At 42.1% G+C, this 15,914-nt stretch overlaps 1 protein-coding gene across 1 annotated transcript in view; it reads left to right on the top strand.

Annotated features, from left to right (window-relative positions):
• dbn1 (drebrin 1) overlaps nucleotides 1-6,074 on the top strand; it is a 72,799-nt gene extending 66,725 nt beyond the window's left edge. Inside the window, exons 11-14 of the mRNA XM_084564918.1 lie at nucleotides 2,393-2,524; nucleotides 3,064-3,554; nucleotides 3,628-3,727; nucleotides 4,269-6,074. Coding sequence (XP_084421044.1) covers nucleotides 2,393-2,524; nucleotides 3,064-3,554; nucleotides 3,628-3,727; nucleotides 4,269-4,324 — 779 coding nt within the window. The 3' untranslated portion in view covers nucleotides 4,325-6,074. The remainder of the gene's footprint in view (nucleotides 1-2,392; nucleotides 2,525-3,063; nucleotides 3,555-3,627; nucleotides 3,728-4,268) is intronic.
• Nucleotides 6,075-15,914: the final 9,840 nt, after the last annotated feature.

Below are 15,914 nucleotides of genomic sequence, written 5' to 3'. Positions count from 1 at the left end.
AAGACTCAGCAGCAGACGCTCAGAACTAAGTCAAGGATATTAGGAAGAGAGAAAAACAAACTAAAACAAACATTAATGTGATTATTGAACAATGATTAGATGATTAAATGAAAGAACATCTTAGTGGACTGAGCTCAGCCTCATCAAACACTTTAAACCTTGAAGCTGTGTCAGTGTGTGATAGATGTCCAGTCTCCGTCCAGTCTTCATCTTCTAGATGTTGATGTTGTCCAGTCTGATGATGATGATGATGATGATGATGATGATGATGATGACGATGTTCTTTTTGTTTTAACAGTAAACTTATTTCACTCCTCTCAGGGATAAAGATCCTTAACTACAGAGTCTCACTGCTTCTTCTTCTTCCTCTTCCTCTTGATTTCATGTCTCTGATCCTGGACTGAATCACTCTCTCCTATAACAAACTCCCGCTGCCTTTAATCCGACCGACTGACCAACGTGTGAGTGTGATGTTGTCGAGCCGTCCGTCGGCCGCCGTTTGTTGGACTGAACGTTGATCTTTTCCTCTGACGTCTGTGGACGTTCAGGTTAAAGGACATAAAGGTGGTTTAGTTCAACGACAACCAACTGTCTGTTACATGTTCACAGTCAAACCCAGCAACGAGGTTTTTATCTCATCAAGTCTCATAAATATAGAAGCACACGGATCCTCAGTGACGGCTGGGAGGTTTCTGCCTTCTACAGATTTAGAAGGAAAATATTCAGATGATCAGGAAGATACAGGACTGATGAGGTTTCTACACAAATGAGTCAAAACATCAGCAGATCAAACTAGAACCCAAACACAGTAAAGTGAGCCAATATTACATATCATGTCCTCCTTGTGTCCAGTATCTGCTGTGACCTCCTTGTCACTAAATGTTTCTGGTAACTGCTGATCAGTGGTCTACAGCAGCTTGGAGGAATTTTAGCCCATTCCTCAGAACAGAACCACTTCAGTTCTGAGATGTTGGTGGGTTTCCTCACATCAACTGCTTGCTTCAGGTCCTTCCACAACATTTCTATTGGATTAAGGTCAGGACTTTGACTTGGCCGTTCCTAAACATTCATCTTGTTCTTCTTTAACCGTTCTTTTGTAGAACCACTTGTGTTCTTGGTTCTTGTTGTCTTGCTGCATGACCCAGTTTCTCTTCACATTCAGCTCATGGACAGATGTCCTGACATTTTCTTTTAGAGTTCACTGGTAGAATTCAGAATTCATTGGTCCATCAATGAGGACAAGCCGTCCTGGTCCAGATGCAGCAGAACAGGCCCAAACCAGGACATTAGCACCCCCATGTTTGATGGAGGGATGAGGTTCTGATGCTGGAATGATGCAGTGTTGGTTCATCTCATTTAAACCAAACTATTCTACTTTGGTCTCATCTGTCCACTAAACATTGTCCCAATAGTCTTCTGTCTTGTCCACATGATGTTTAGAAATGTTCTTCTTGGAGAGCAGTGTCTTTGTCCATCACACCATGGTTGTTCAGTGGATTCATCAACATTAACATCAGCCAATGAGAGAGAGGCCTTTAGCTGCTTAGAAGTTCCCCTGGGCTCCTCTGGGACCTCTCAGACTATTATGGAGTGATCTTTGTTGGTGGACCACTCCTGTGGAGGGGAACAGTCGTCTTCAATCTGTCTGACTGTGGATTATTTGTGGGTTCCAAACTCTTTAGAGATGGTTCTGGAACCTTTTCCAGCCTGATAAGCAACAACAACTCTTTCTCTGAGCTCCTCAGAAAGCTCCTTTGTCCACAAACATGTGTTGTGAAGATCAGACTGAGACAAATCCCTGATTTATTGAAACTAAACCAGGAACTGAACCACACCTGAGTCTCATTACATTGATGAAGACACTTCTGAACACATGGACTCTGGTTTAATCGTAGAGGAGCACCTCTCTGATATGTAATATTGGCTCATTTTAGTGAATAAACTAATACACCAGTAGAATATTTCTGTTTCTTTGAATGTTTTCATGGCAGGGCTGAGGCAGAAACCTGAGAACCTGATTTAAAAGCAGAGGACCACCTTTATGATCTTCTCTGTGTCTTAGTGCATGTCTTGTTGGACGGAGGAGAAAGACAGCTCCAAGTCTTCCTTTAAAACGGTTTGTTTTTCAGTCACATGACAAATGAAGTTGAGATGTGTTTCTCTTCTAAGTGAAGTCGTTGATTGGTTGAATTCATCTGTGGCTCATCGTGTTGATGAACTCTTGGTCCGACTGACGAGCATGAAGTCGTCAAACATCTGAGACCAGTTTATTCTCCTGTGGTGTCGTAGCCGTCGTATCTGAAGCTCCAGCGCCTGAAGCTGCTGTGATAAACGTTAAACGTCAGTAATCATTAATAATCTGCTCCAACACATCTGAACTCTGTCGCCGTAGGAACGGACGATGACGACGACGAAGCGAGCACAGAGCGCAACATGGCCGCCGTGACGCCCATCCCTAAAATAGTGACCACGCCCATCAAAGAGGACCTGAGCAGAGAGGAGGAGGACGACAGAGACGAGTGGGGTGAGACTTTAAAGACAACACAGCAGGGACAAGTGTCCTCAGGAGGTCCAGGGGACATTAGGGACGAACACGGGACAACTGATGAAGTAGAGAAAACTGTTAACAGAATTTATTTAAGTATAAAAGGAAACTGAGAAATCAGCTTGAAGCAGAAACAGGAGACGGACTGGACCATGTGTGACACATAAATAATAAAACAAACGTCTCCAAACTGAAAACAACAAACAAAAAGGTCTAAGTGTCTAAAACTACAGGTAGCACCAACCATTGACCCTGGTCTGTCTAACCTGAGGGTTACCTGTGTGATGAGGTGTGTAGGGGCCACCAGTCTATCAGTCCACACCTTGAACCACAATAAGTTAAAGGTCGACACGTCTGGATAATAAATAGAGTCAGCAACGAGTCAAAGCAGCAGCTGATCAGGAAGTAGAGACTGAGGAGCTGGAGGGGTCGTAATAACCAATCAGGAGGCTCCGTCAGACTCTCAGGTGGACTCAGTTACACCTGATAATCCTCTGTCCCGTCTCTCTGACCTTCAGGAGCAGACGTCTCGGTTCCAAACTCGGAGCAGAAGCCTCCGGTCCAGGAGTCGGCGCCCTCCAAGCCGGTGCAGAGCGTGGCCCCTCAGACCCGTGACTCCTCTGGCTTCTCGCCGTGGCAGCCCGGGTCAGACAGCCTGGTGGACCTGTGGGACAGCAGCTCCGCCCCTCCCGCCAACCCCGCCCAGACCTCCCAGTCCTCCAGTCTGGTGGACCTGATGGGAGACGCCCCCTGTGCTGACGCCCCGCCCACCGCCGCCGCCAGCCGGCCCCAGCCTCTCCTCAGCTTCGACGAGATGATAGACGGGACGTTCTGCTCGGGCCCCGGCGCCGAGGACGACCCCACCAGCCTGGTGGACGTGACCGGCTCCGACCAGATGACCCTCAGCTACCAGCATGCACTGCAGCATGCGTCTGAGAAGGGGGCGGAGCTGGATGACGGACAGCTGCTGATGACCAACGGGGAGACGCTGCTGAAAGAAGGGACTCAGGTGAGATCAGTGACGCTGACGTTGTTCACAGATTCCTCTGATCGTTGTCGTCAACGTTTCCTTCCTGTTTCAGGCCAGTGAAGGTTATTTCAGCCAATCACAGGAGGAGGAATTTGGCCAATCAGAGGAGTCCTCAGCTAAACCTGCACCGGTCTTTTATAACAAGCCACCAGGTGAGTTACTGAGAATCAAACCCAGATTAGTTCACATGTTGAACTCTGGTCCAGATGTTTTAATGTCGGACTAAATGATCGTTGTTAATGATTTCATCTGAACGAGTGGAAAGATCTAGTTCTACCTCCTTCTCCTTCCTTCTCCTCCTCCCTCTTCTTCTTCTCCTCCTCTTCCTCATCCTATCGTATCCTTCTCCTTCCTTGTGTCCTTTTGCACGTCCTCCTTATTCATCTTCTCCTCCTTCTCCTCCTTCTTTTTCTCCTCCTTTGTTTTTGGTCCCTAATTCTCCTTCCTGTACAGATGCTACAAATTAAAAGCTCATGAGTGTCTCTCCTTTTCCTTCTGTGCTTTTATTGTGAAACATCTTGATAATGTTTCTTCAGATGAAGCTAATCCCGTTAGCTCTTTGCTCTATTGATGGACAGTTATCTCTTGATTCATTCGTGGTCGTAGCATCAGACGTACGTGGAGCGGCCATCTTGGATGCTGACGTCTGGTTTTCAATAATTAAATGAATGAATGTTTTGTGTGTTTGTTCAGAGATTGACATCACGTGCTGGGACACGGACCCCGTGGTCGACGAGGACGACGACTAACCGACCCAGCGGCCAATCAGGTCCCAGGACCAGGAGGAAGTAGGAAGTGCGCTTCATGAAGAAAAACGATTCCTTTTCTAAAAAAAAACAAAAAAAAAACTAAACAAACAAAAAAAGTAATAATAACAACAAGTCTTGCATCAAAACTACTTCTGTCTTATCTTTTAGAGAATCAGTAGCCACAGACTAACAGACCACGTAACCACGGTTTGAAGGCTCTTCTCATTTATGTCTCTGTTATTTTTATTTATTTGTTTCTTCTTTTCTTTTTTATTTTGTTTTATTTTGCTATGCAGATGTACGGGCGGGGAGCGGGCCATTTGATTTTTTTATTTGATTCTGTTGTGTACATGATTGATTGCGTAGCGCTCACCCTGCACATCAGCGTGTGCAGCCTAGTCCGTAGTGCTTCAATAACACCGTGTTCAACTAATAACAGCCGCCATGTTTGTCCTTTACCTCCTCCTCCCTCCTCCCTCCTCCCTCCTCCCGACACACACTCACCTCTGCAGGTCACTTAATCTCATATTTAACCGTCACTGATAATTTATTCTGGCGTATCTGAACTGAATCCAGACAAACTGGGGCTCCTCTCTGACCTCCTTCTCTCCTTTTGTATGATTTTAAGAATGAATTCAAGATTAAACAGCTTGTCAATCTGAGTGCACTTTTAGTTCTTCTTCTTCTTCTTCTTCCTCCCAGCGATGATGACCTCCCTCACCCCCTCACCCCTCACCCCTCCCTCCTCCCTGATGAATACTGCTGTAGATATTTTTCCAGGTTTTCTAGGAGAGTTTGACTCTCAGCTGACCAACGGTGAATTTGTACGATTCTTATTCTTCTGTAGAGGATTTAAAAATATAAGAAAATGTTTTCAGAGTCGGAGAGGAAGAGGAGGTGGTTACGAGTCATTTTATTGTTGATTCTTTTAGTTTTTATCTTTGCCTTTGTTTTAATCTGCACGGAGAACCAGACGTTCAGGATCAGTCACAGAAAACTAGAAGCATGCAGACGTTTAAAGGACAGGGACAGACGGTGCATGATGGGAAATGTAGGCAGTCAGGTGTAGAGGTCTGGAATAAATACGTCTGCTCCAGGTGGAGTAAACATCATCAGGTGAGGAACAGAAGCATGGAGGTAGAAAGACTAGATGGACCAAGATGGAAACAGTGTGGACGGAGACGTGGAGACGTGGGGACATCTTGGTCGTCTTTACACATTCAGGACTGGAGGAGGACATGGAGGAGGAGACACTTCTCCAAAAGCTGAGGGAGAAATTTCCCTGAGGAATAAATTCTCCTCCTCTCTCTTCCTACTTGCTCCTCTTTGTCCTTCCTCTTCTCCTCCTCCTCCTCCTCTCCTCATCATCCATCATCATATTTCTTCTTCTTCATCCTCCTTTTATCTCCTCCTCCTCCTCCTCCTGTCTCTATCCATTTCCTTTGCACCTCCTTCTCCATGTGGGTGAGGAGGTGTAAACGTAACCTCTCCTCCCGTATTAATCCCGTTAATCTAAGGATGAACGAGTGAAGGTTAATGAAGGAGTGACGGTGACGTCTGGGTCTCTGAGCAGCTTCCTCTCCGTCTGCTTCTGTTTTGTGCCAATTTAAAACCGACCTCTGTCTTTATTTCCTCCTCTTCGTTCTGTTTTTAATCCAGTTCATTTATCAGAACCTTCTTTGGTTGTTTTTTAGCATCGAGCTGTGTTTTGGTCTTTTTGCTGTTCATCCCTGTAGAAAATAAAACCTAGGCAATAAGATCAGCTGATCCTGTGTTTGTTTGTGACAAAAGAAAATGACTTTACACGACGATCAGATCAATAAATAAGATCTGTTACATTAAACAAACTTAACTTTTTAATTAATTCTATATTTGTTTCCTGATTTAATTTGACGATTGATTGCTGCATATGAATTTAGAAACGTATTATTATTATTATTAGTAGTAGTAGTAGTATTATTATTATTATTATATTTATTGTTATTATATTTATTATTATTATTATTATTATTATTATCAGTATTATTATTATATTTATTTTATTTATTATTTATTATTACCAGTCAGAGTGAAGTTCATTACTCCACCACTAGATGGCGCTGCTGCAGCACTGATAATTATCTGATAATAACATCACTGCAGCAAATTAAATTAAATCATTGAAACAGAAAGAGGTTTTCTAATGTAACTTACTGTTTTATCTTGAGTTCTAGTTTAAACTTTATCACAACAAACTCATCTCACCTTTAAAACAGAACAAAATAAATCATCAGAGTGAAGACGCAGCAGCTGAAGGAGAATAAAATCAAATAAATGAACTGCTTTTCTGAATCTTTTAGTTTTTGAACTTTAAAATAAAAACCTCAGCTTTGTTTCTTGAAACACTGGAGCAGATTTAGGTTCTAACGTCGTCTCTGATATTAAACAAGAAGCTGAGAGAGAGAGAGAGAAGCTGGAGGCTCCAGGTCAGAGGCTCGTTAGGCTCGTTAGTCCGACAGATGGAATCACCTGAAGAGTTGTTGACTCCTCCTCTAATCAGTCTAATGAGTCCTGATTGGTCTCAGACGGAGCTGCATCAGTTCACTAATTAACAAACACAAACCTTTTCTCATCATCCTCAAATAAAAGACTAATTCTTTACTCCACCCTCTAATGATCCTCCACCCTTTAACGACCTCCACCCTCTAATGATCCTCCACCCTTTAATGACCCTCCACCCTCTGATGACCTCCTCCCTCTAACGACCTCCACCCTCTAATGATCCTCCACCCTTTAATGACCCTCCACCCTCTGATGACCTCCTCCCTCTAACGACCTCCACCCTCTAATGACCCTCCACCCTCTAACGACCCTCCTCCCTCTAACGACCTCCACCCTCTAATGACCCTCCACCCTCTAATGACCTCCACCCTCCTGTCATTTATTAAACCGTCCCTGGAATCAGAACCAACAACAACATCAACGTCATTTCATCCAAACAAGAACGTCTCCTCTCTGGAATCATTAGAACGACACGATGACGAGAACAGATCTTAAATCAGCTCCATCAGCTCCATCACCTCCACCAGCTCCATCAGCTCCACCACCCCCACCACCTCCATCAGCCTCTAAAGCCTCTAAACCAGACTACATCTAGAAACCACTCACTAACGTCTGTTAATGTAAATGAACTCAGTGTTAAATAAACTGAGGAACATTTAGTTTGTCAGTAAAAATAAAGAAGGTTGTTATATTTTTAGTTGAATGAAAAACAAGATGAAATAGTTCAGTTTAGTCTCAGTTTATTTCTATACGAGTGAAACGTCCAGATCAGAAACCAAGCAGGAATATAAATATAAATAATATAAATATAAATATAAATATAAATCTATCAGACTGAGTTCTATGAGAAGAACAAGACGTCTCCAGATGAATAAATGGAGGGAGACCAGAACAATCTGGTCCTTGTCTCCAGATCATGTTGATCTAGAGAGAAACTGAGCCGTGATGGTGGAGCTGCTAACAAGCCTCCACAACCTTTAAACATCCTGGACCTGGACCCAGTTCTGTCAGAGTCCAGTTCTGTCAGAGTCCAGTTCTGTCAGAGTCCAGTTCTGTCAGAGTCCAGGGAGCAGCTTTTTTATTATTTTTTATTTTTTATTTATTTTTAATTTAGAAAAACAAGCAAGGTGCTGACAAGACAAGGACAAAAACAACGTAGAACATTGAACAAAATAAACTGTGCTAGTTGTACGTGTTGTGTTGTGTTGTGTGGGTGGGTGAAGAGAAAAATAAAAGAAAAAAATAAAAAAAAATTAAAAAGAAAAAGAAAGAAAGAGAAAAAATAAAAAATAAAATAAATAAATAAATAAATTGCAATACTATTAAACAAAGAGTGGAGAGAGTGACAAGAATTCAGTGCTATCTGTTACATTATGTTTTGCTTAATTATATTAAGATGAATAATATCTTCCATGATAAGAATTATACAGAACCTTTATCTATTAAATAGAAAGAAAAAAAAAGGGGGAATAAATTAATTAATAAATAAATTAATTAATAAATAACAGTTTAGGAAAAAAACACACACAAAAAAAAAAAACCACCCAACAGAAGTAACAACAAACGGCTCAGTCATTCATATGTGGGGTGCTGGCGGGGTTTGGGGGAACATCCGGGACACTATAGACCCCTAAGCACATGTTTTGGAGTTGTGAGCAGTGTGTATAGAATGAGTCAGTCTGATTGTGTTTAATTTGTTTTTCTGTTTCGATGTGGTCAGATAACAGGAGGAGCCACTGAGATGCTGTGGTTTTTGTTCTGTCCTTCCAGTTCAGGAGGATCGTCTTTTTAGCGACTGTTAAAGCGATCAGTGTTGGTTGTTCATACTTCAGTGGTGGTTCAACTGCAGAGAGGTCTCCTAGCAGACAGATAGCTGGGGAGGCTGGAACACTGCCACCTGTAGTTATTGAAAGTGTTTTAATTACGTTTGTCCAAAGTTTCTGAACTGGTGGGCGGAGCCAGATGGCGTGAAAGGAATCATCTATAGTGTTTGTTGTACAGTGTAAACAGATGTTAGTTTCTACCATTCCCATTTTGTATCATATGTTTTGGGTGAAGTGTACTCTGTGGTACTCAGTGTACTCAGTGTACTCTGTGTACTCAGTGTACTCTGTGTACTCCAGATGGAATCAGTTCTAGTTCAGGTTTAAAGCTCAGCTCTAAGGATGGACGGAGACTAAACTAAACACAGACTGAGTTCTTTCTAAAAATGAAACCTTAAAGAAAACCTTCTAACTCTTTATCATAAAATCAAAACACATCAAACACCTCAACAATAAACGTGTCTGTTCAGACTAAATCTAGAACCAGAAGAGTTGAAATGTTTAAATGTTTAAATGTTTAAACGTTCAACAAAACAAAGTTCTCACTGAATTAATGAGGTCATTAATAACGATCAGTCACTGACCAATCAGAGCTTAGAAGGGGCGTGGCAGACGAGGGACAGAACAGGAAACTCTGCACACCTGACGGGGCAGAAAGGGGCGGAGCCATAATCTCTGAGGTCTGAGGTTCTTGTTCCTTCAGGAGTAAAGAGGTTTGAGAAGAACGTCAGACGTCATCACATCTGGCTCCTCCCCCACCGCCTCACACGCCTTGATGCCTGAGGTCAGAGGTCAAAGGTCAGAGGTCAGAGGTCAGACCGGCTGCAGCAGCAGCTCCTCAGGTGAACAGAGAAACCTGACGCTGCAGGAAAAGATCGTCCAATCAGAAGGCAGCGATGGGGGAAGAAAGAAAAGAGGTTACCATGGCAACGGGCTGAGTGGCGGGCTGATGTTCTTACTACGTGTAAACAAGGACGAACGGGTTGCCTGGCAACGCATACTCTCACAGATACTACCAGGAGACACACTCTGAGACAGGAGACACTCAGAGACAGGAGACACACTCAGAGACACACTCAGAGACAGGAGACACTCAGAGACACACAGAGACAGGAGACACACTCTGAGACAGGAGACACTCAGAGACAGGAGACACACTCAGAGACACACTCAGAGACACACAGAGACAGGAGACACTCAGAGACACACTCAGAGACACACTCAGAGACAGGAGACACTCAGAGACAGGAGACACTCAGAGACAAGAGACACTCAGAGACACACTCAGAGACAGGAGACACTCAGAGACACACTCAGAGACAGGAGACACTCAGAGACACACACAGAGACAGGAGACACTCAGAGACACACTCAGAGACAGGAGACACTCAGAGACAGGAGACACTCAGAGACACACTCAGAGACAGGAGACACTCAGAGACAGGAGACACTCAGAGACACACTCAGAGACAGGAGACACTCAGAGACACACTCAGAGACAGGGGACACACTCAGAGACAGAAGACACACAGAGACAGGGGACACACTCAGAGACACACTCATTATTATCATCATCTCACTGCTGCTAAAGTCATCCAGTCTGACATTAAAAGAAATGAGTATTGTGAGAGAAATGACTGAGACGTGAAATCTACCGTCAGTGACGAAGAACAGAGAATAAAGAGAATTAAAAATAGAATAATAATGGGGGTCACGTGATGCACCGAGGAGGATAGACGCTTCGTTGTCGGTCTCCTCACTGGATTTAATTTAAACAATATTTCTCAGGTTACCCGTTGCTAAATTGTGGTGAATTATCACTAAATCAATACAGAGACAGTGAATATGTCACTAGACAACTTTTTTACCATGCCCAAAAAGAGAGAGACTCGGAAAAAGAACAAGTCGGCTGCTAACGAACCGCTAGCTAACCCAGACGACGACACAGAGCCAGAGCTAGCTAACGACGAGGAGCTAGACTGTGCCGAGCCAAGAAAGGAGCTCTCCAACCCCGCTAACGATGACGTGGTGGTACGGCAGGTGCATACCTGTCAAGTATCCCGTTTTGGCCGGGAAAGTCCCGTATTTTACCCTTCTTTCCCGCCGTCCTCCCGTATTAGTATTTTCCCGTAAATCTCCCGTATTTTAACATCCGTTATTAAAAAATAATAATACCCCGGGCCGAGTAAAAAAAATAAAATAAAAATATTCCCAATCTGAGCTCTGTCACTAGCCTCGCGATAACTGCCACCTGCAGTAGCATACTACAGGTACTGTAGATCGCGATGGTAGTGCGGGTAGATCGCGTGCCATTGAATTATTATTATTTATTTATTTTATTTTTTTGATGTTAGTCTAAAACATGCATCCATTGCAACTCCAAAACAAACAGCAAGACAAAGCTTCATCTTTATTTTTACTTTATAGTTGCAACATGCCCTCAGTTCAGAGGCACACATCCACAGCCACGCAACAACTCCAGACTACCGTCTTTCTTAAAGAGACAGCGCTATTTTTGTAAAGGTGCAGTGCACCAATTTTTCTTGATAAAAATAAAAACAAAGATGGATAGAGCTTTTAACACTGTAACAACTATTAATATGACAATTAAAAAATATATATATATATATATGTATATACGGGTAGATCACTTTGACTTGGTCATTGTAAAAGTAGCTCGCAAGCCAGAAAAATGTGGGCACCCCTGATATAAGGGATACTGGAGCTTGGTTGGGGTGGTGGGACTGCTTGCGGCGGGCTCCGGAAAATTTCCCTTATTTTTAAATCCAAAACTTGACAGGTATGGGCAGGTGACGCGTAATATTAAGGAGATGTTGGACTCTACACTCGTTAATATCCTGAAACCAGTCACAGAGATGTCAGAAAAGCTAGACAAAATAGTAGACAGACTGGCGGCGGTGGAACAACGAGTCTCCGACTTGGAGGATAATGCAGCGGCTAATACACCACGTCTCGAAGCGGTGGAGTCAGCGTTGAAAAAAGCGATGGGAAAACTTGAGAATTATGAAAACCAGAGTCGACGACAAAATGTCAGAATTATAGGACTGAAAGAAGGCACTGAAGGTAAGGATCCACCCGTGTTTTTTGAGAAATGGATTCCAGAGGTCTTGAACATGGACATGGAAGGGAAGCGGCTGAAAATAGAGCGGGCTCACCGGGTTGGACCTCCGGCGGGATCCGCCGGCAGACCGGGCCCTCGCGCTGTCCTGGTGAGGCTTCACGACTACACGGACAGACAGCGGATCTTACGAGCGGCAAGAAGCAAGGGCAGAGTTTCCACGGATGGTCAAGTAGTGTCTTTTTACCAGGACTTTTCTGCGGAGATTGTAAAGCGGAGACAACAGTCTGCAGACGCGCGCAGAAGGCTCCGGGAAGCGGGGATCAAATACGCGTTTGCGTATCCAGCTGTAATTAAGATTCTCCCTCCAAATGGAAAACCGATCTCCCTTCCCACAATGAAAGAAATCAACGACTACGTGAAGACACTCCCGGCCCAGTGACTCTATCAATCCACCTGTAATCAGGGAAGTATATCACCTGCCTCTTCTTTACAAATGAATAGAGAACGACTCGTATGATGGGCAGTGAGTACTATATGATACTAAGATAATTTCTGTTCATCTTAATTTAACACACATGTACATGTGTATTTCTCAGTTTACTTGAGTTGCTATGTATCACTGTTAATTACACAGTCGTTGACATGCTGGTAGTATGGTTAACGCATAATCCAGATTGAGAGACCGGACATACTCTTCTTTTCTTTTTTTTTATTCTTCTCACACGCGTGTCATTTGCTCCCTCAGCTGAGCTGTACTAGTATAGCTAGAGTATGACAAGGTTTATGTTTTTTGTTTTCCTTGGCTCTGTTTTAGCCATGGTAGGTAGATATTATCCAAGCTTCAGTTTGTTTTTGCTTGGATCGTTCTGGTGTTTTTTGTTTCAGGCCCAGACAGGATTTCAGATTAAAGGCATATCCAAAGTATCTTACAAAGTACGCGTAACTATGCAGCATCATATAAGGTTACTTTATTATGAATATTAAGTTTTGTACCTGGAACATCAAGGGCTCCAATAATGTGGTTAAAAGGAAAGCTGTTTTAAACCATCTTAAAAAGGAAAATGTCCAGGTTGCGTTTCTCCAAGAAACTCATTTGAATGAGGAGGAGCACAAAAAATATCTCAGGGAGTGGGTCGGACAGGTATATTTTACATCTTATTCTACAAACAAGAGGGGTGCAATTATATTAGTCCATCGATTGTTGCCATTTATAGCTAAAGATAGTTACAAAGATACAGATGGAAGGATAGTTCTAGTAAAAGGAGAGCTATATGGAGAATCAGTATTGTTAGGAAATGTTTATGCCCCTAATGTCTATGACGAGGAGTTCTTTGGCTTCCTACTCAGCAAAATTGCTGAAATGGACTGTACAAATATGATAATTGGAGGTGACTTTAACTGTTATCTCTCTCCCTCCTTAGATAAAGACCCCCCTCATAAAGATCAGTCAAAATCTGGCAGAGCACTACAAAATTTCCTTGAGATACTGAACTTGTTAGATGGTTGGAGATACATGAACCCTAATAACAAAAATTACACATTTTATTCTCCACCTCACTTGTCATTCTCCCGAATTGATTATATATTTATATCTGAACACCTAGCCCATTTAGTAGAACAGTCTAACATTGGATCCATTGCCCTCTCAGATCATGCTCCTGTCACTCTGGAAATGCAACCTCTTAGGCCCGCAGAGCGATCGTTCTCTTGGAAAATTAATGCATCACTGTTTCATGACGATAACTTTATCAAGTTTTTGGAAACACAGACAGACCTCTATTTAGAAGTAAATGATTGCAATGACTCTGATCCAAGACTGGTGTGGGAAGCGTATAAAGCCTACATGCGAGGCATGATTATATTATACTCTAGCAAGAAGAAAAAAGAACGCACTCAGGAACAATCACGAATTGAAAATAAAATAAAAAAATTAGAGGAAGATTTTCGCAGATCCAAATCGGATGGGGTACTTAAAGAGTTAAAAGAAACGAGACTACGGCTGACTAATTTATTAACAAAGAAGGCTGAGTCTGATATTCTGTTTGCTAGACAAAGAATGTTTGAATTTGGAAATAAGCCCAATAAGTTTTTAGCCCGTCTTGCAAGAAACTCTCCCCAAAAAGCATTTATTACTGCAATATCTGATGAGGACCAAATTCGTCAAACAAATAATAAAAAGATTAATGAATGTTTTCAAAAATTTTATGAAACGTTGTATACCTCAGAACTGGACAATGATACACTTACCAATAGTAATTTTTTAGATGGCTTACAGATGCCTCAGCTAACAGATGAACGAGCTAAACTACTGGAAGGACCTGTTACAATAACAGAAATTGACAAAGCAATCTCCACACTACAGTCGGATAAAAGTCCAGGGGCTGATGGATTCTGTGCTCAGTTTTATAAAAAGATGAAAAACAAAATTAACAAACTACTACAACGTGTGTTCAACAAATCCTTTGAAGAGGGTGAACTCCCAAAAACTATGTATTTAGCTCATATTATAGTTATCCCCAAAAAAGGGAAGGATCCAGAACTATGTACCTCTTATCGCCCCATTAGCCTACTTGGCGTGGATGTTAAAATACTTTCAAAAATTGTGGCTAATCGACTAGGAAAAGTGGTGACTGATATAGTCAATGCAGACCAAACAGGGTTTATGGGAGGACGTACTTCATCAAACAACACAAGACGCTTAATTAACATTATTCATTATCTTAACTTTCATCAAACTCCAAGTGCTATAGTAACGATGGATGCAGAAAAAGCCTTTGATCGTATTGAGCGAAAATACATGTTTGAAGTGTTGGGAAGATTTGGCTTTAAATCAGATTTTGTTCGATGGGTACAGCTTTTATATAAAAATCCCTATGCCTCAGTTTTAACAAATGGTCTAATTTCTACCCAGTTCCAGCTTAACAGAGGCACAGCTCAGGGGTCACCATTATCACCTCTGTTGTTTTCTTTAGCTATAGAGCCATTAGCAATTGCTGTCCGACAAACCTCCAATATTAAAGGAACTGTGATAGGAACAACACAACACAAAATTTTGCTGTATGCAGATGATATCCTCCTGACATTAACAGACCCACAAAATTCAATACCTGCGCTAATCAATTGTGTCATAGAGTTTGGTCAAATTTCTGGATACAAGGTTAATTTTACAAAATCTGAAATAATGCCTATCGGTTTTTCATATGAGTGTGAACCTGATTTCGTAAAACCTTTCCGCTGGGCACCAGATGGATTCATATACCTGGGGGTTAAGATAACACCTAAAATTAGTCAACTTTATGCTGAAAATGTTAACCCTATGGTAAAACACATTAAAGACAAGATGTCGAGCTGGAAAAGGCTTCCTGTGACCTTCCTTGGCAGAGTCAATCTTATCAAGATGGTAATTCTCCCCAAAATTGTTTACCCGTTATCAATGCTCTTCATATCTTTGAAGAGAAACAACATTAAAGATATAAATAAAGCTCTCTCTGACTTTATATGGGCTGGCAGAAAGCCTAAAATTAAGTTGGATATTTTACAGTTGCCAAAAGAGCAAGGTGGATGGGGACTCCCCAACATTACAAAGTATACAACCTCAATGCAAGCCAGAATTATCTCAATATGGGCGACTGCTAATCCGAAGCCGCCATGGTTTGAAATTGAAGCAACCTTCTCCAAACCGTACTCTCCTGTCAACTTACTTGATAAACGCAGGAGTGAATTACCAATTATGGCGAAAGACAATTTTTTAATCACTAATGTGTGTAGTACGTGGAATCTGTTACGGAAATTATTTGGGACTAAAAATAAATTGAGTTGCTTAACAACATTGACTGGCAATCCTGAATTGACCAGTGGGGGTGCTGGATCCAACTTTCAGAACTGGAATGAAGCAGGAATTTACCATATTCATGACCTTTGGGATAGGGGAAAATTTAAAACATTTGAATCGTTACAGACTACATACAAACTACAAACAAAAGAATTTTACAAATACCTCCAGGTCAGACATTACGTGCACACTAAAATGGATACTCTTAATCCTCCAGATGACTTTAATTTATTAGAGACAACTCTGTTAGATTGTCAGAAAAAAGGTCACTTTGTCTCCAAATTTTATTCTAGATTGCAAGGGTTGCAAACA

Source organism: Chelon labrosus, assembly GCF_963514085.1.
Source record: "Chelon labrosus genome assembly, chromosome: 17".
Taxonomy (NCBI): Eukaryota; Metazoa; Chordata; class Actinopteri; order Mugiliformes; family Mugilidae; genus Chelon; species Chelon labrosus.
This window is presented reverse-complemented; position numbering and strand designations above follow the sequence as displayed.